Raw genomic sequence first — 16,680 nt, 5'->3', positions numbered from 1 at the left:
CGCATCCTGAAACAGTGGAGAAAACCATCCTTTACTGAGAGCCGAAGGGTGAGGAAATCTCAGTAATACTTGGTCGCTCTTTATACTGACTTCAGGCCAGAGGGCAAGTCCTCTTGCAGCTCTTGCAGCTTCTTCCTGGTACCACAGGCAGGCAGAATGTTTTGCTTTGTTTATAGTAGTTTTTCGCTGAATCTTTAGGGTTTTCCATATATAAGATAATGTCATCTGTGAACAGAGATAATTTTACTACTTTTTTCCCAATTTGGTTGCCTTTTATTTCTTTTTCTTGCCTAATTGATCTGTCTAGAACTTTTAATACTATGTTAAATATTAGTGCTGGAAGCAGGCATCCTTCTCTTGTTCCTGATGTTAGAGGAAAAGCTTTAGTCTTTTACCATTAAGTACGATGTTAGCTGTGGGCTTTTTATTTATGGTCTTTATTATGTTGAGGTAGTTTTCTTCCATTCCTAGTTTGTTGAGTGCTTTTACCAAGAAAGAGTGTTGAATTTTCTCAGATGCTTTTTCTGTAGTAAGATGATCATATCATTTTAAAATTTTCTTTAATTTCTTTTTTTTTTCTTTTTTTTTTTTTTTTTTTTGAGACGGAGTCTTGCTCTGTCTCTGGGGCTGGAGTGCAGTGGCCGGATCTCAGCTCACTGCAAGCTCCGCCTCCCGGGTTTACGCCATTCTCCTGGCTTCGCCTCCCGAGTAGCTGGGACTACAGGCGCCCGCCACCTCGCCCGGCTAGTTTTTTGTATTTTTTTTAGTAGAGACGGGGTTTCACCGTGTTAGCCAGGATGGTCTCGATCTCCTGACCTCACCCGTCTCGGCCTCCCAAAGTGCTGGGATTACAGGCTTGAGCCACCGTGCCCGGCTAATTTTCTTTAATTTCATTAATGTGATATATTACAATGATTGGTTTTCATATATTAAACGATTCTTGCATTCAAGGAATAAATCCCACTTAGTCATGGTGTGTAATTCTTTTAATGTGCTTTTGAATTCTCTTTGCTAGCATTTTGTTGAGGATTTTTGCATCACTGTTTACAGAGGATATTGGGGCCGGGCGCGGTGGCTCAAGCCTGTAATCCCAGCACTTTGGGAGGCCGAGACGGGCGGATCACGAGGTCAGGAGATCGAGACCATCCTGGCTAACCTGGTGAAACCCCGTCTCTACTAAAAAATACAAAAAATTAGCCGGGCGAGGTGGCGGGCGCCTGTAGTCCCAGCTACTCGGGAGGCTGAGGCAGGAGAATGGCGTAAAACCCGGGAGGCGGAGCTTGCAGTGAGCTGAGATCCGGCCACTGCACTCCAGCCTGGGCGACAGAGCAAGACTCTGTCTCAAAAAAAAAAAAAACAAAAAACAAAAAACAAAGGATATTGGTCTAATAGTTGTCTTATAGTATCTTTGTCTGGCTTTGTCAGGGTAATGCTGTCCTCATAGAACGAAATAGGAAATGTTCCTACCTATTTGAGTTTTTGGAAGGAGGATTGGTGTTAATTCTTTAAATGTTTGGTAGAATACATCAGAGAAGCTATATGATTCTAGGCTTTTCTTTATGAGAGGGTTTGGATTATTGATTCAGTTTTCTTGCTCGTTAGAGATCTGTTCAGATTTTTAATTTGTTTATGAGCCAGTCTTGGTAAGTTGTCTCCATTTTATGTAGGTTATCAGATTTATTGTCATATAGTTGTTCATGCTGTTCTCTTATTTATAATCTTTTTTATTTTTGTGGCATTGGTTGTAATGTCCCCGCTTTCATTTTTGATTTTCATTATTTGGATCTTGTCTCTCTTAAAAGTTTGTCAATTTTGTTCATCTTTTCAAAGAATCAACTCTTGGTTTCATTGATTATTATTTTTCTATTTATCTTGTTTATTTCTGCATTACCTTTATTATTTTCTTCTGCTAGCTTTGGATATAGTTCTTTTTCTAGTTCCTTAAGGTGTAATGTTAGATTATTGATTTGAGATCAGCTTTCACTGCATACTGTTTTAGTATGTTGTATTTTCATTTTCATTTGTCTCACTTTGTTTAATAGTGTGTTTTTTCAGCCAGGCGTGGTGGCTCACACCTGTAATCCCAGCCCTTTGGGAAGCTGAGGTGGGAAGATCACTTGAAGTCAGGAGTTCGAGACCAGCCTGAGCAACATAGCAATACTCTCTCTCTCTTTTTCCCTCACTGTGGCCTCAACCTTCTGGCTCAAGCAATCCTCCTGCCTCTGCCTCCTGAGTAGCTGGGACTACGGGCGTGCACCACCACACCCAGCTAATTTTTGTATCTTTTATACAGATGGGAACAATATGTTTTCCAACTTCCACGATGTTGTAGATTTTTGGAGACAGAGTCTGACTCTGCCATCCAGGGTGGAGTACATTGGCGTAATCTCAGCTCACTTCAACCTCCACCTCCCAGGCTCAAGCAGTTTTCCCACATCAGCCTCCTGAGTAGCTGGGACCACAGATGTGTGCCACCATGCCTGGCTAATTTTTTTTTTTTTTTTTTGGTAGAGGTGGGATTTTGCTGTGTTGCCCAGGCTGGTCTCGAACTCCTGAGCTCAAGCAATCCACTATCTCGGCCTCCCAAAGTGCTGAGATTATAGGTGTGAGCCACTGCACTTGGCCTCTTTTCTTTCCTTTAAATATGTCTTCCCACTGACTATACTGATAATCTTATTGAATATCCTATTTACATGAGTTGCTTTTCTTTTCTTTTTTTTTTTTTTTCTTTTGACATTTTAGTGCACCCATCACCTGAGAAGTGTACACTGTACCCAATGTGTAGTCTTTTATCCCTCACCCCCTCCACCCTTCCCCTTCAGTCCCCAAAGTCCATTACATCATTGTTATGCCTTTGCATCCTCATAGGTTAGCTCCTACTTATAAGTGAGAACATATAATGTTTGATTTTCCATTCCTGAGATACTTCACTTAGAATAATGGTCTCCAACTCCATCTAGGTTGCTGTGAATGCCATTATTTCATTCCTTTTTAAGGCTGAGGAGTATTCCATGGTGTATATATACCACATTTTCTTTATCCACTCATTGGTTGATGGGCATTTAGACTGGGTCCGTATTTTTGCAATTGCAAATGGTGCTGCTATAAACGTGTGTACAAGTGTATTGTTCACATAATGACTTCTTTTCCACTGGGTAGATACACAGTAGTGGGATTGCCGGATCGAATGGTAGTTCTACTTTTAGTTCTTTAAGGAATCTCTGGCCAGGTGCAGTAACTCATGCCTGTAATCCCAGCACTTTGGGAGGCCGAGGCAGGAAGATCACCTAAGGTCAGGAGTTCGAGACCAGCCCAGCCAACATGATGAAACCCCGTCTCTACTAAAAATACAAAAAATTAGCCAGCCATGGAGGCACGTGCCTGTAGTCCCAGCTACTCCAGAGGCTGAAGCAGGAGAATCACTTGAACCCAGGAGGCAGAGGTTCCAGTGAGCCAAGATCATGCCACTGCTTTCCAGCCCGTGTGACAGAGTGAGACTCTGTCTCCAGAAAGAGTCCCCATACTGTTTTCCATAGTGGTTGTACTAGTTTACGTTCCCATCAGCAGTGTAAAAGCGTTCCCTTTTCACCACTTCCATGCTAATATCTATTATTTTTTTATTTTTTAATTACGGCCATTCTTGCAGGAGTAAGGTGGTATGTCATTGTGGTTTTGATTTGCATTTGCCTGATAATTAGTGATGTTGAGCATTTTTTTCATGGGTTTATTGGCCATTTGTATATCTTCTTTTGAGAATTGTCTATTCATGTTCTTTGCCCACTTTTGAATGGGGTTATTTGTTTTTCCTTGATGATTTGTTTGAGTTCCTTGTAGATTCCAGATATTAGTCCTTTGTCAGATGCATACTTTGCAAATATTTTCTCCCACTCTGTGGGTTGTCTGTTTACTCTGCTGATTATTTTTCTGTGCAGAAGCTTTTAAGTTTAATCAGGTCCCATCTATTTATCTTTGTTTTTGTAGCATTTGCTTTTGGGTTCGTAGTCATGGAACTATTTGCCTAAGCCAATGTATAGAAGAGTTTTTCTGATGTTATCTTCCAGAATTGTTGTGGTTTCAGATCATAGATTTAAGTCTTCGATCCATCTTGAGTTGATATTTGTATAAGGTGAGAGATGAGGATCCAGCTTCATTCTTCTATATGTGGCTTGCCAGTTATCCCAGCACCATTTCTTGAATGGGGTGTTTGTTCTGCACTCTGTATTTTTGTTTGTTTTGTTGCAGATCTGTTGGCTGTATTTGGCTTTATTTCTGGGTTCTCTATTCTGTTCCATTGGTCTGTGTGCCTATTTTTATACCAGTACCATGCTGTTTTGGTGGTAACAATATCCTTGTAGTATAGTTTGATGTCAGGTAATATGATGCCTCCAGCTTATCTTGCTTTGGCTATTTGGGCTCTTTTTTGTTCCATATGATTTTTTTTTTTTTTTTTTTTTTTTGAGACGGAGTCCCACTCTGTCACCCAGGTTGGAGTGCAGTGGCACAATCTTGGCTCATTGCAAACTCTGCCTCCAAGGCTCAAGTGATCCTGCACCTCAACCTCCTGAGTAGCTGGGACTACAGCACATGCCAGCACACCCAGCTAATTTTTGTAAGTTTTATAAAGACAGGGTTTCACAATGTTACCCAGGCTGATCTCGACCTCCTGGGCTCAAATGATCTGCCCACCTTAGCTTCCCAAAGTGCTGGGATTACAGACGTGAGCCACCACGCCCTGCTGTGGTTTCATGTGAATTTTAGGTTTTTTTTTCTAGTTCTGTGAAGAATAATCATGGTAGTTTGATGGGAATTGTATTGAATCTGTAGGTTGCTTTTAGCAGTATGGTCATTTTTTATTCTACCCATCCATGAGCATTGGATATGTTTCCATTTGTTTGTGTTGTCTATGATTTCTTTCAGCAATCAGTTTTTCAGTTTTTCTTGTAGAGATCTTTCACATCTTTGGTTAGGTATATTCTTAAGTATTTTATTTTATTTTATTTGCAGCTATTGTAACAAGGGGTTCTTGATTTGATTCTCAGCTTGGTTGTTGTTGGTATACAGCAATGCTACTGATTTGTGTACATTGATTTTGTACCCTGAAACCTTGCTGAGTTCATTTATTAGATCTAGGAGCTTTTTGGATGAGTCTTTAGGGTTTTCTATGTATACGATCATATCATTGGCAAACAGCGATATTTTTACTTCCCCTTTACATATTTGGATGCCCTTTATTTCTTTCTCTTGTCTGTTTGCTCTGGCTAGAACTTCCAGTACAATGTTGAATAGCAGTGGTGACAATGGGCATTCTTGTCTGTTTATGTTCTCAGGGGGAACACTTTTATCTTTTCCCCGTTCAGTGTTAAATTGGCTCTGGGTTTGTCATAGATGACTTTTATTATCTTGAGGTATTTCCGTTCTATGACGGTTTTGCTGAGGGTTTTAATCAAAGGCATGCTAGATTTTGTCAGATGCTTTTTCTGCATGTATTGAGATGATTGTATGATTTTTATTTTTAATTCTGTTTATGTGATGTATCTCATTTATTGACTTGCGTACGTTAAGCCTTCCCTGCATCCCTGGTATGAAACCCACTTGATCATGGTATATTATCCTTTTGATACACCATTGGATTCGATTAGCTAGTATTTTGTTGAGGATTTTTGCATCTATGTTCACCAGGGATATTGGTCTGTAGATTTCATTTTTGTTATATCCTTTCCTGGTTTTGGTATTAGGGTGATACTGGCTTCATAGAGTGATTTAGGGAGATTTCCTCTTTCTCTATCTTTTGTAATAGCTTCAGTAAGATTGGTACCAATTCTTTGAATGTTCAATATAACTCAGCTGTGAATCCATCTGGTCCTGGACTTTTTTTTTTATTGGCAATTTTTAAATTACTGTTTCAGCCTTGCTACTTGTTATTGGTCTACTCAAAGTTTCTATTTTTTCCTAATTTAATCTAGGAGGGTTATATATTTCAAGGAATTTATCCATTTCCTCTAGATTTTCTAGTTTGTGTGCATAAAGGTGTTCATAGTAGTCTTGAATGATCTTTTCTATTTCTGTGGTATCAGTTGTAATATCTTCCATTTTGTTTCTAATTTAGCTTAATTGTGTTGCCTAGGCTGGAGTGCAGTGGTGCATCTCAGCTCACTACAACCTCTGCCTCCCAGGTTCAAGCAATTCTCAGGCCTCAGCCTCCCAAGTAGCTGGGACTACAGGCATGCGTCACCACACCCAGCTAATTTTTTTGTATTTTTAGTAGAGACGGGGTTTCGGCATGTTGGCCAGGCTGGTCTTGAACTCCTGACCTCAAGTGATCCTCCTGCCTTGGCCTCCAAAATTGCTGGGATTACAGACATGAGCCACCGCACTTGGCCTCTTTCAGACTTTTTGATGTAAGCGTTTAATGCTATGAACTTTCTTCTTAGCACTTTTGCTGTGTCCCAGAGGTTTTCATAAGCTGTGTCATTATTATCATTCAGTTCATAAAACTTTTTAATTTCCATCTTGATTTCATTGTTTATCCAAAGATCATTCAGGAGCAGATTATTTAATTTCCATGTATTTGTATAGTTTTGAGGGTCCCTTCTGGAGTTAATTTCCAATTTTATTTTACTGTTGTCTGAGAGGGTACTTGATATAATTTCGATTTTCTTAAGTTTATTGAGACTTATTTTGTGGCCTATCATATGGTTTTTCTTGGAGAATGTTCCATGTGCTGATGAAAAGAATGTATATTCTGCAGTTGTTTGGGAGAATGTTCTGTATATATCTGTTAAGTCCATTTGTTCTAGGGTATAGTTTAAGTCCATTGTTTCTTTGTTGACTTTCTGTCTTGATAACGTGTCTAGTGCTGTCAGTGGAGTATTGAAGTCTCCCACTGTTATTGTGGTGTTGTGTATCTCATTTCTTATGTTGAGTACTAATTGTTTTATAAATTTGGGAGCTCCCATGTTAGGTGCATATATATTTAGGATTGTGATATTTTCCTTTTGGATCGATCCTTTTATCATTATGTAATGTCCCTTTTTGTCTTTTTCAACTATTGTTGCTTTAAAGTCTGTTTTGTCTTATATAAGAATAGCTATTTCTGCTCGCTTTTGGTTTCTATTTGCATGGAATATCTTTTTTCACCCCTTTATCCTCAGTTCATGTGAGTCCATATGTGTTAGCAGATATTTGGTTGGTGGATTTGTATGCATCCTGCCATTCTGTATCTTTTAAGTGGAGCACTTAGGCTATTTACATTCAACATTAGTATCGAGATGTGAGGTACTGTTTTATTTACCATGCTTGTTTTTACCTGAATACCTTGTTTTTTTGTTTTTTCATTTTGTTATTGTTTTATAGGCCCTGTGAGTTTTGTGCTTTAAGGAAGTTCTATTTTGGTGTATTTCAAGGTTTTGTTTCAAGATTTAGAACTCCTTTTAGCATTTCTTGTAGTACTGGCTTGGTCGTGGCAAATTCTCTCAGCATTTGTTTGTCTGAAAAATACTTTATGCCTTCTTCATTTATGACCCTTAATTTTGCTGGACACTAAATTCTTGGCTGACAGTTATTTTGTTTGAGAAAGCTAAATATAGGAACCCAAACCCTTCTGGCTTATAGGGTATCTCCTGAGAAATCTGCCGTTAATCTGATAGGTATTCCGGCCGGGTGCAGTGGCTCATTCCTGTAATCCCAACACTTAGAGAGGCCAAGGTGGGTGGATCATTTAAGGTCAGAAGTTTAAGACCAGCCTGGCCAACACAGTGAAACCCCACCTCTAATAAAAATACAAAAATTATCCAGGCCTGGTGCCAGGCGGCTGTAGTCCCAGCTACTTGGGAGGCTGAGGCAGGAGAATTGCGTGAACCCGGGAGGCAGAGATTGCAGTGAGCCAAGACTGCACCACTGTACTCCATCCAGCCTGGAGGACAAAGCAAGACTCTGTCTCAAAAAAAAAATCTGATAGGCTTTTGTGTATAGGTTACCTGATGCTTTTGCCTTACAGCTCTTAAGATTCTTTCCTTTGTCTTGACTTTAGATAACCTGATGACTGTGTACCTGGGTGATGATCTTTTTGTGGTAAATTTCCCAGGTGTTCTTTGAGCTTCTTGTATTTGGATGTCTAGCAAGGTCAGGGAAGCTTTCCTCAACTATCCCCTCAAATATGTTTTTCAACCTTTTAGATTTCTCTTCTTAGGAATACCACTTATTTTTATTCTTAGGTTTGACCATTTAACATAATCCCAAATTTCTTGGAGGCTTTGTTCATTTTTTTAAAAAATTATTTTTTCTTTGTCTTTGATTCAAAGTCTTGTCTTCGAATTCTGAAGTTCTCTCTTCTACTTCTTCGATTCGGTTGTTGAAACTTTCCAGTATATTTTGTATTTCCCAAGTGTGTCTTTCATTTCTAGAAGTTTCGATTTTTGATTTTTTGATTTTTTTCTTTATGATGTCGATTTCTCTGGAGCATTTTTCATCCATATCCTATATATTTTTTAAAATTTCTTTAAGTTGATTTTCACCTTTGGTATCTCCTTGAGTAGCTTAGTAATCAACCTTCTGAATTCTTTGGCAATTCAGAGATCATGCCACTGCACTCCAGCCTGGGCAATAGAGCGAGACCCTGTCTCAAAAAAAATGAAAAAGAAAAAACCAAAAAGTTCTACCTTTTTAGGCCAAATAATGAAAATGTACTTTGTAATTGGTCTTCTTGGTTTGGATCCATTGCTGGGGAGCTAGTGTGGTCTTTTGGAGGTATTATAGAACCTTGTTTTGTCATTATTACCAGAATTACTTTTCTGATTACTTCTCATTTGGGTAGACTACTTCAATGGAAAAATCTGGAACTCAGAGGCTGCTCTTCAGATTATTTTGTCCCACAGGGTGATCCCTTGATTTGGTTACTTCCAGACTGCGGTGATTATTATTGCCCTTCTGGGTCTAACCACCCAGTGGGGCTTACCTGGCTCTGGGCTGATGCTGGGGAACGTTTGCAAAGAATTCGGTGATGTGATCCATCTTCAGGTCTCCCAGCTGTAGATAACCAGCACCTGCTGTGGTGGAGGTGCCAGGGGAATGGCGTAGACTCTGTGAGAGTCCTTGTTTGTAGATATGTTTAGTGTGTAGGCTTTCTCAAATGCTTGTTGTGCTACCAGTGAAGTTATCACGTGGACACACTAGGGACCACTGGTTAGCAAGGATGTTGCAGGCAGTGGAATTAGCTGTTGTTTTTGTCCTTCCTTGGAGTAGGGTTGTTCTGTTATGAATTGCTGTAATGTCCTGAGTTGGTTGGCCTCCAGCCAGTAGGTGGCACTTTTGAGAGAGGCACCAGAGTTTTTCACCTGTCTTGTGGAATTTATAGCAGCCTGCCACTTCTTTCAAAGGATCTGTGATTTTCGGTTTTCCTGGTTTGCTTTTGCAGTGATTCCTGAGTTCTCTACTCAAATTATTGACCAGATGAGATCACTTAGGGTTCAAGGTCCTCTTCCAAGCTTAGTCGTTATTGGAATAGCAGAATTCATTTCCTTGTTAGCTTTCCACTGGCCTCCTCCATCTTGAAGCCAGCAATTGTGCATGTAGTTCTTCACAAACTTCAAATTCCTCTCATAAGTCACTTTTCTCTCGCCACTTTCAAGATTGTCTCTTTGAGAATAATAAAGTATCTAAGAATAAATCTAACAAAGGAAGTGCATAGCCTCTATGCTAAGAATTATAAACGTTTACTTAAAGTCATTAAAGAAAACCTGGACAAATGATGAGAAAGTGCAGTACAGTAAAGATGCCAACCATTTCTAAATAGACCTGCTGACTCAGTGCATCTCTAATCAAATGCCAGCTAGAGGTTTCAGTGACACTTGACAAGCTAATTCTACAATTTATATGTAGGTGTAGAAAGCCAAGAATAGTTAAGACATTCACTATGCTACCAGATATTTGGGTTTATTATGAAGCAGGGATAATTTAGACACTTTGCCATATGAGAGAGAAGACAAAACAGATACAGTGGGGAAAATTAGGGGGGGCTATTCAATAATAAATGGAGTTTGGGAAGCTGGTTATTTATATGTAACTGAGTAAAAGTAGATCTTCAGTTCATAAAAATATACCTCCAAAGGGTTAAGAATTAAATGTCAAAAGTATTAATCTAAATGTCAAAATGTAAAAAAGTTCTGGTTGGGCGCGGTGGCTCACGCCTGTAATCCCAGAACTTTGGGAGGCCGAGGTGGACAGATCACTTGAGGCCAGGAGTTCAAGATCAGCCTGGCCAATATGGCGAAACCCCATCTCTACTAGAAATAGAAAAATTAGCTGGGTATGGTGACACATAGCTATAATCCCAGCTACTTAGGAGGCTAAGACACGAGAATTGCTTGAACCTGAGAGGCAGAGGTTGCAGTGAGCCAAGATCACGCCACTGCACTTCAGCCTGGGCAACAGAGCACGAGACCCTCTCTCAAAAAAAAATAAAAAATAAAAAGTCAAAAAGTTCTGCCTTTTTAAGCCAAATAATGAAAATGTAGTTTGTAATTATAACATATGTAGAAGTGAAGTGGCATGACAGCAGACAGCAGTATCACAGAGGCCAGGAGTGGGGATATGAAAGTATACCATTAAAAGATTTTTACACATTATGCAAAGTGATATCATAATACTTGAAGACAGACTACGATAAGTAAAGGCATGTACCGTATGTTATATACTATATGTTATATGCCCTAGAGCAACCACCAAAAAAAACCAAAACATAAAACTCGTGCACATACACATACAAATCCCAAAACAGTAAAAAGAACCATAGCTAAAAAGCTAACAAATGGACAAAATGGAATGATAGAAAAATAATAAATTCATTCAAAAGAAGGCAGAAAAACAGATACATAGGATGATAGATTTAAACCCTAATATATCAATAATCATTAAATATAAGTCTAAATTAAAAAGCATAGATTATCAGATCAGATTTAAAAACAACCAGCTGTACATTGCTTATAAGAAACCCAGCTTACATGTAATAATATAATAGCTTAAAAGTAAAAGGACTGCCGGGTGCAGTGGTTCGTGCCTTAATCCCAGCACTTTGGGAGGCCAAGGCAGGTGGATCACCTGAGGCCAGTCCTGGCTAATTTTTGTATTTTTAGTAGAGATGAGGTTTCACCATTTTGGCCAGACTGGTCTCGAACTCCTGACCTCAAGTGATCCATCCGCCTCGGCCTCCCAAAGTGCTGGGATTACAGGCATGAGCCACCATGCCTGGCCTAATTTTTGTATTTTTAGTAGAGATGGGGTTTCACCGTGTTGGCTACGCTGGTTTCAAACTCCTGGCCTCAAGCGATCTGCCCGCCTTGGCCTCCCAAAGTGCTGAGATTACAGGCATGAGCTGTCGTGCCCGGCAGACATAAGACTTTAAAATAAATGTCTTAAAAAATGCTCAAGGAGAATAGAGACAACTAAACAAAATCAGGAAAACTATATATAAAGAAAATGAGGGCCGGGCACGGTGGCTCATGCCTGTAATCCCAGCACTTTGGGAGGCCAAGGCGGGCAGATCACAAGGTCATGAGATCAAGACCATCCTGGCTAACACAGTGAAACCCTGTCTTTATTAAAAATACAAAAAAATTAGCTGGGCGTTGTGGCCGGCGCCTGTAGTCCCAGCTACTCGGGAGGCTGAGGCAGGAGAATGGTGTGAACCCGGGAGGCGGAGCTTACAGTGAGCCAAGATCACGCCACTGCACTCCAGCCTGGGCAACAGAGCGAGGCTCCATCTCAAGAAAAAAAAAAAAAGAAAATGAGAGTATCAACAAGGAGATAGAAATTCCGAAAAAAGAGCTAAACAGAAATGTGGAGTTTAAAAATACAATAACTGAATTGAAAACTTCACAAGGGTTCAACAGCAGACTCCAACAGGCAAAAGGGAGAATCAGCAAACTTAAAAATAGGTCATTTGAAACTGTCAAGTATGAGGAGCAAAAAGAAAATAGAATGAATAAAAGCAAACAGAGTCTAAGAAACTTATCAGACACCATCCAAGTATACCCATGTATCCATAATGGGAGTTCTAGAAGTGTAAGAGAGAGAAAGGAGTAGAGTATTTGAAGAAATACTGGCTGAAATTTTCCAAATTTGAGGAAAGATGTGGATCTACTAATACAAGAGCCTCAGTGAACTCTAAGTAGGAAAATCCCAAAGGAACCTGCACTGAGACACATTATAGTCAAACTGTGAGAAAGACAAAGAGAAAATCTCATCCTTGGAAGTTTCTTAGATGTCAGTTTTAAAATAGGATTCCTGATGTTTTCTTTGTGGTAATAATTAACTCTTCCTTTCTATTTCTTTGTGAGCTAGTTTTGATACATTATATTTTTCTAGGAATCTCTCCATTTTCTCTAAATGTTCAAATTTCTTAGCATAAAGTTGATAGTAATCATAACTTTTTCTTTCTTCTGTATCTGTAGGTATATCTCTTCTTTATTTCTAATATTATTTCTTTAAGCTTTCTCTCTCTTTCTTGATTAATCCTGCCAGACGTTTCTCTGTTAGTCTTTTCAAGAAATGACTTTTGCCAGGCACAGTGGCTCACGCCTTTAATCCCAGCACTTTGGGAGAACAAGGCAGGAGGATCACTTGAGCTCAGGAGTTTGAGACCAGCCTGGCCAACATGGTGAAACCCTGCTCTACTAAAAATATAAAAATTAGCCAGACATGGTGGCACACACCTATAGTCCCAGCTACTCGAGTAGCTGAGGCAGGAGGGTCACTTGAGCCTGGGAGGTTGAGGCTGCAGTGAGCTACAATTGCATCACTACACTCCAACCTGGGCAACAGAGCTAGACCCTATCTTAAAAAAAATAAAATAAAATTGTTTTTATAAATCTTCTCTATTAAATCTTTGTTTTCTATTTATTTATTTCAATTTTTATTATCTCCTTTTTTAAAAAAATGGGGGTTTTTTTGGTGTTGTTTTTTTCTTTAGTCTTTTTTTTTTTTTCCTTTCCCCTGATGGCTTTAGGTTGGAGTCTTGTCGTTCTTTCATGTTCTCTAATACAGTATAAGCTGTTGTTTCTAAATGCCTCTAAAGTGCCCACTTTTGCTGAGTCTCACCACTTTTGGAGTATTTTGTGTTTGGTTTTTTTTTTACCATTCGTAAGTCATTTTTAATTTCACTTAATTTGAATTCCCCTTTGACCCGTGAGTTTTTACTCAGTTATTTTAGTCAGAAAACATGATCTATTTTAGGAGTTCGCAAACTTTTCTGTAAAGGACCAGATAGTAAACATTTCAGGCTTTGCAAATCCATACAATCTCTGGTCTGACTACAGCACACTGGTGTCGGAGCCTCCCTGTTGGAGCGTGGGCTGCTTCTCCATCAAAGTTGGTCGTCAGCAGCAGCCGTTCTCCTGCTTATCCCATCTCTAACAACTTCTGTGTTACTCAAACCTCATATTTACACTTGTTCTTTACCGTCACTTCTAGTCTTGTTGCAAGTGTATCTGTCACTGTTAATTCAAGATCTTAGCCTTCTCTTCCAATGTTAAAGTTGTCTGACTGGTAGGTTTCCCTTTGGAGCAGCCGTACTGCTCAGGAGTCTGCTCTTTTGGTCTGTGCAGCAGAGACCCCAACTGGCAATGCTTGTTTCAGACTGTGGTGTGCCAATATGCCCTGACGTGGAGGATGTTTGGGCAACTAAACATAGTTTCGTCAGCATCCAAACATCCTCCGCATCAGGGGATACTGGCACCTCATTTGTTTTGCTGGAAAACTAAAGCCAGTCACTGCCCCCCAGGCACGTCCTTGCCCTGGGGCTTGACCCCAACCCCCTGGCAAACATCAGCATGAGGGAACAGCCCCTCCTGAATGGCCAGCCACCTGACCCTAAGCCTTGATGTTCTACTCTCATCCTGCCCTGGATGGTCAGGGCCCTGCTCAGTCACTATAAAGTCAGCAGTGACTGTGCCCACAGATGGAGGAGCACTGGTCTCATCCTCCTTTATCCCCATGCTGTGTTGCTCCCACTCCACCTGCCACTTCATCCTGCACATTTGCCCCACAGCTCTCTCACAGTTTCTCACCTGCAGAGGAGTTGTTCTTTCCTTCTCCCGTGAGCAGACACAAGGTTCTCTGCCAGGCCAGGAAAGTCCCCACAATCTAGGTCTCGTCACTGACACTTGCACTCAGCTATCACTCTATCCACAGGGTCTGCGGAAGAGGGAGCTGCTGAAGGAGCTGCTGCCAGTCATCGGGCAGAACCTCCGATTCCAGCGCCTCTTCACCGAGTGTCAGGAACAGCTCGACATCCTGAGGGACAAGTAGCCTGCCCCGGCCTGCCCTGGCTGCAGCAAGGGCAGGGCCACACTCTTGCCGCTGATGACACACAGGGCCACCTCTCACCTGACCAGGCTGTAGGGGGAGGATACACTGGCGGGAGATGTGCTGTCCTGCACCAGCGCCAGCCTAGCTCCCTGGGCAGATGTGCCCTGTGTCCTGGGCCTGGCATTGCCTCAGGAGGGGGAAGCTCGTCCCTCTCTCCTAGCCCCCTGTGCGGAGCTAGGGCTGGAGCTCTGCCCAGGTGCCCTGAGGCCAGCAAGGCACTCCCAGGCCTGCCGTCTCCAGCACGGCCCCAAGGTGGACACTAGCCCCTGCTGCTGCAGGTGCCGTGCTGCTTCAGCGGTGATGATTGAGCCATTTGTGAGAGAGAATCCGGAAGCGTTAGGTATTATGCAGTCAGCAGACTGACCTGAGACCTATGTAAAAGGAAAGCTGTTCCAACACACGGACTATTTTTGTACTAGAATTTGCTAACTTGTAATATGGAATTTCCTCTGGCCGATAATCAGGATTTCCCTATAAGTCACTTGGACATTGGTCACTTGTAGGAAATTTAAACTCTAATTATGACAGCTACACTGAAAAATAATTGTACTGAAATTAACTTGTCTATCTTCATTTGGTTTTAATTTTTAAATGTTTGTAAAAAGAGACTGTTTTGGGGGAATGGGGCAAAGGGGTGGGCGATTTCTTTTGTAAGTGTAAAATAAATGAACACGCATTGAATACCAAACGCTCCTGATTTCTCTTGTCTTTTCCTTCTAACTTTCATCATCCCTGCACTGTGCATCTCTCTCCTGAAGTAGGTGGTGACAGAACATGAGAGCCAGAAGGGATCCTTTGTGTCATCTCATTCCCCCCGTCATGGTTAATACTGAGCGTCAACTTGATTAGATTGAAGGATGCAATATTGATCCTGGATGTGTCTGTGAGGGTGTTGCCGAAGGAGATTAACATTTGAGTCAGTGGGCTGGGGAAGGCAGACCTACCCTTAATCAAGTGAGCACCATCTAATCAGCTGCCAACGAATATAAAGCAGGCAGAAAACCGTGAAGAGATGAGACTGGCTTAGCCTCTCAGCCTACATCTTTATCCCATGCTGGATGCTTCCTGCCCTCGAACATCGGACTCCCAAGTTCTTCAATTTTGGGACTCGAACTGGCTCTCCTTGCTCCTCAGCTTACAGACAGCCTACTGTGGGACCTTATGATTGTGTAAGTTAATACTTAATAAACTTACATATATATTATATATATCCCCTATTAGTTCTGTCCCTGTAGAGAACCCTAATATATCCCCCATGCAGAAATTCATTTCACAGTGTAGAGTGGTCACTTCTGTGGTCATGCAGCACCACAGGTCACCTTGCACATGTCATCTCCGAAGCGAGGCGTCATGGTTCATGGTTCTGGTCTTGCTGTGTCCCAGGTTCAGATCATACTGTGCATCAAGGGCTGCAGCTGTTTGGACAATTTCATGAAAGGAAATCAGTATTTACAGTCTTGGACATATTGGAGAATTATCAGGAAAGTTGGAATTTTATTTGAAAGTGATCCAGACGTTGATCTACAGGAGAAGAGAGAGAATCACAGAATCTTTAAGCACAGTGAGGACTGAGTACCACCCACTCCTGGGTCCTGATCTTTGTCGTCACCACCTAATGTGTGGGTCTGAGTCTGGGGAAGGAGCGTTGGACTTGGAATCAGAGGCCTGGGTAACTGACCACTAATCTCTGGCCTAGCAGCCATTCTACTCTATGTCTCACTCGGATGTCAAGTGACTGGATGAGACCCAGGCACGTGTGCATGCCAAATAAAGCCAGCATAGTGTGTGTGTGTGTGTGTGTGTGTGTGTACACATAAAAAGCCAGGCTGCTGGGCCGGGCGCGGTGGCTCAAGCCTGTAATCCCAGCACTTTGGGAGGCCGAGACGGGCGGATCACAAGGTCAGGAGATCGAGACCACCCTGGCTAACCCGGTGAAACCCCGTCTCTACTAAAGAATACAAAAAACTAGCCGGGCGACGAGGCGGGCGCCTGTAGTCCCAGCTACTTGGGAGGCTGAGGCAGGAGAATGGTGTAAACCCGGGAGGTGGAGCTTGCAGTGAGCTGAGATCCGGCCACCGCACTCCAGCCTGGGCGACAGAGCCAGACTCTGTCTCAAAAAAAAAAAAAAAAAAAAAAAAGCCAGGCTGCAAGTGGGACTTTTCCTTAAGGAATGAAGAGCCAGAGACTTGCTGTGCAGGACAGGCAGCTCCCCTAGCAACTATGCAGCAAGACACTGAGAGCTTTGTGGAGCTCCAGGAAGCAATATATGCCAACAGGCCTATCTGGGCCTCAGTTTTTTAGCTGTCAAATAGAGATTGA

The 16,680-nt window shown here is 41.5% G+C and overlaps 1 protein-coding gene across 7 annotated transcripts in view; it reads left to right on the top strand.

Moving 5' to 3' along the window:
* The window catches only part of LOC104656671 (protein HIRA), a 103,143-nt gene extending 88,094 nt beyond the window's left edge, over positions 1 to 15,049 (top strand). For all 7 annotated transcript variants that reach the window (XM_010356359.2, XM_010356358.2, XM_030915568.1 and 4 more), the window contains one exon: positions 14,185 to 15,049. In XM_010356359.2, coding sequence (XP_010354661.1) covers positions 14,185 to 14,301 — 117 coding nt within the window. In that variant the 3' untranslated portion in view covers positions 14,302 to 15,049. The remainder of the gene's footprint in view (positions 1 to 14,184) is intronic.
* The last annotated feature ends 1,631 nt before the right edge of the window (positions 15,050 to 16,680 follow it).

This window comes from Rhinopithecus roxellana, chromosome 13, assembly GCF_007565055.1.
Source record: "Rhinopithecus roxellana isolate Shanxi Qingling chromosome 13, ASM756505v1, whole genome shotgun sequence".
Classification (NCBI taxonomy): domain Eukaryota; kingdom Metazoa; phylum Chordata; class Mammalia; order Primates; family Cercopithecidae; genus Rhinopithecus; species Rhinopithecus roxellana.
Note: the sequence above shows the minus strand (reverse complement) of the source record. Positions and strands in the feature narration are given on the sequence as shown.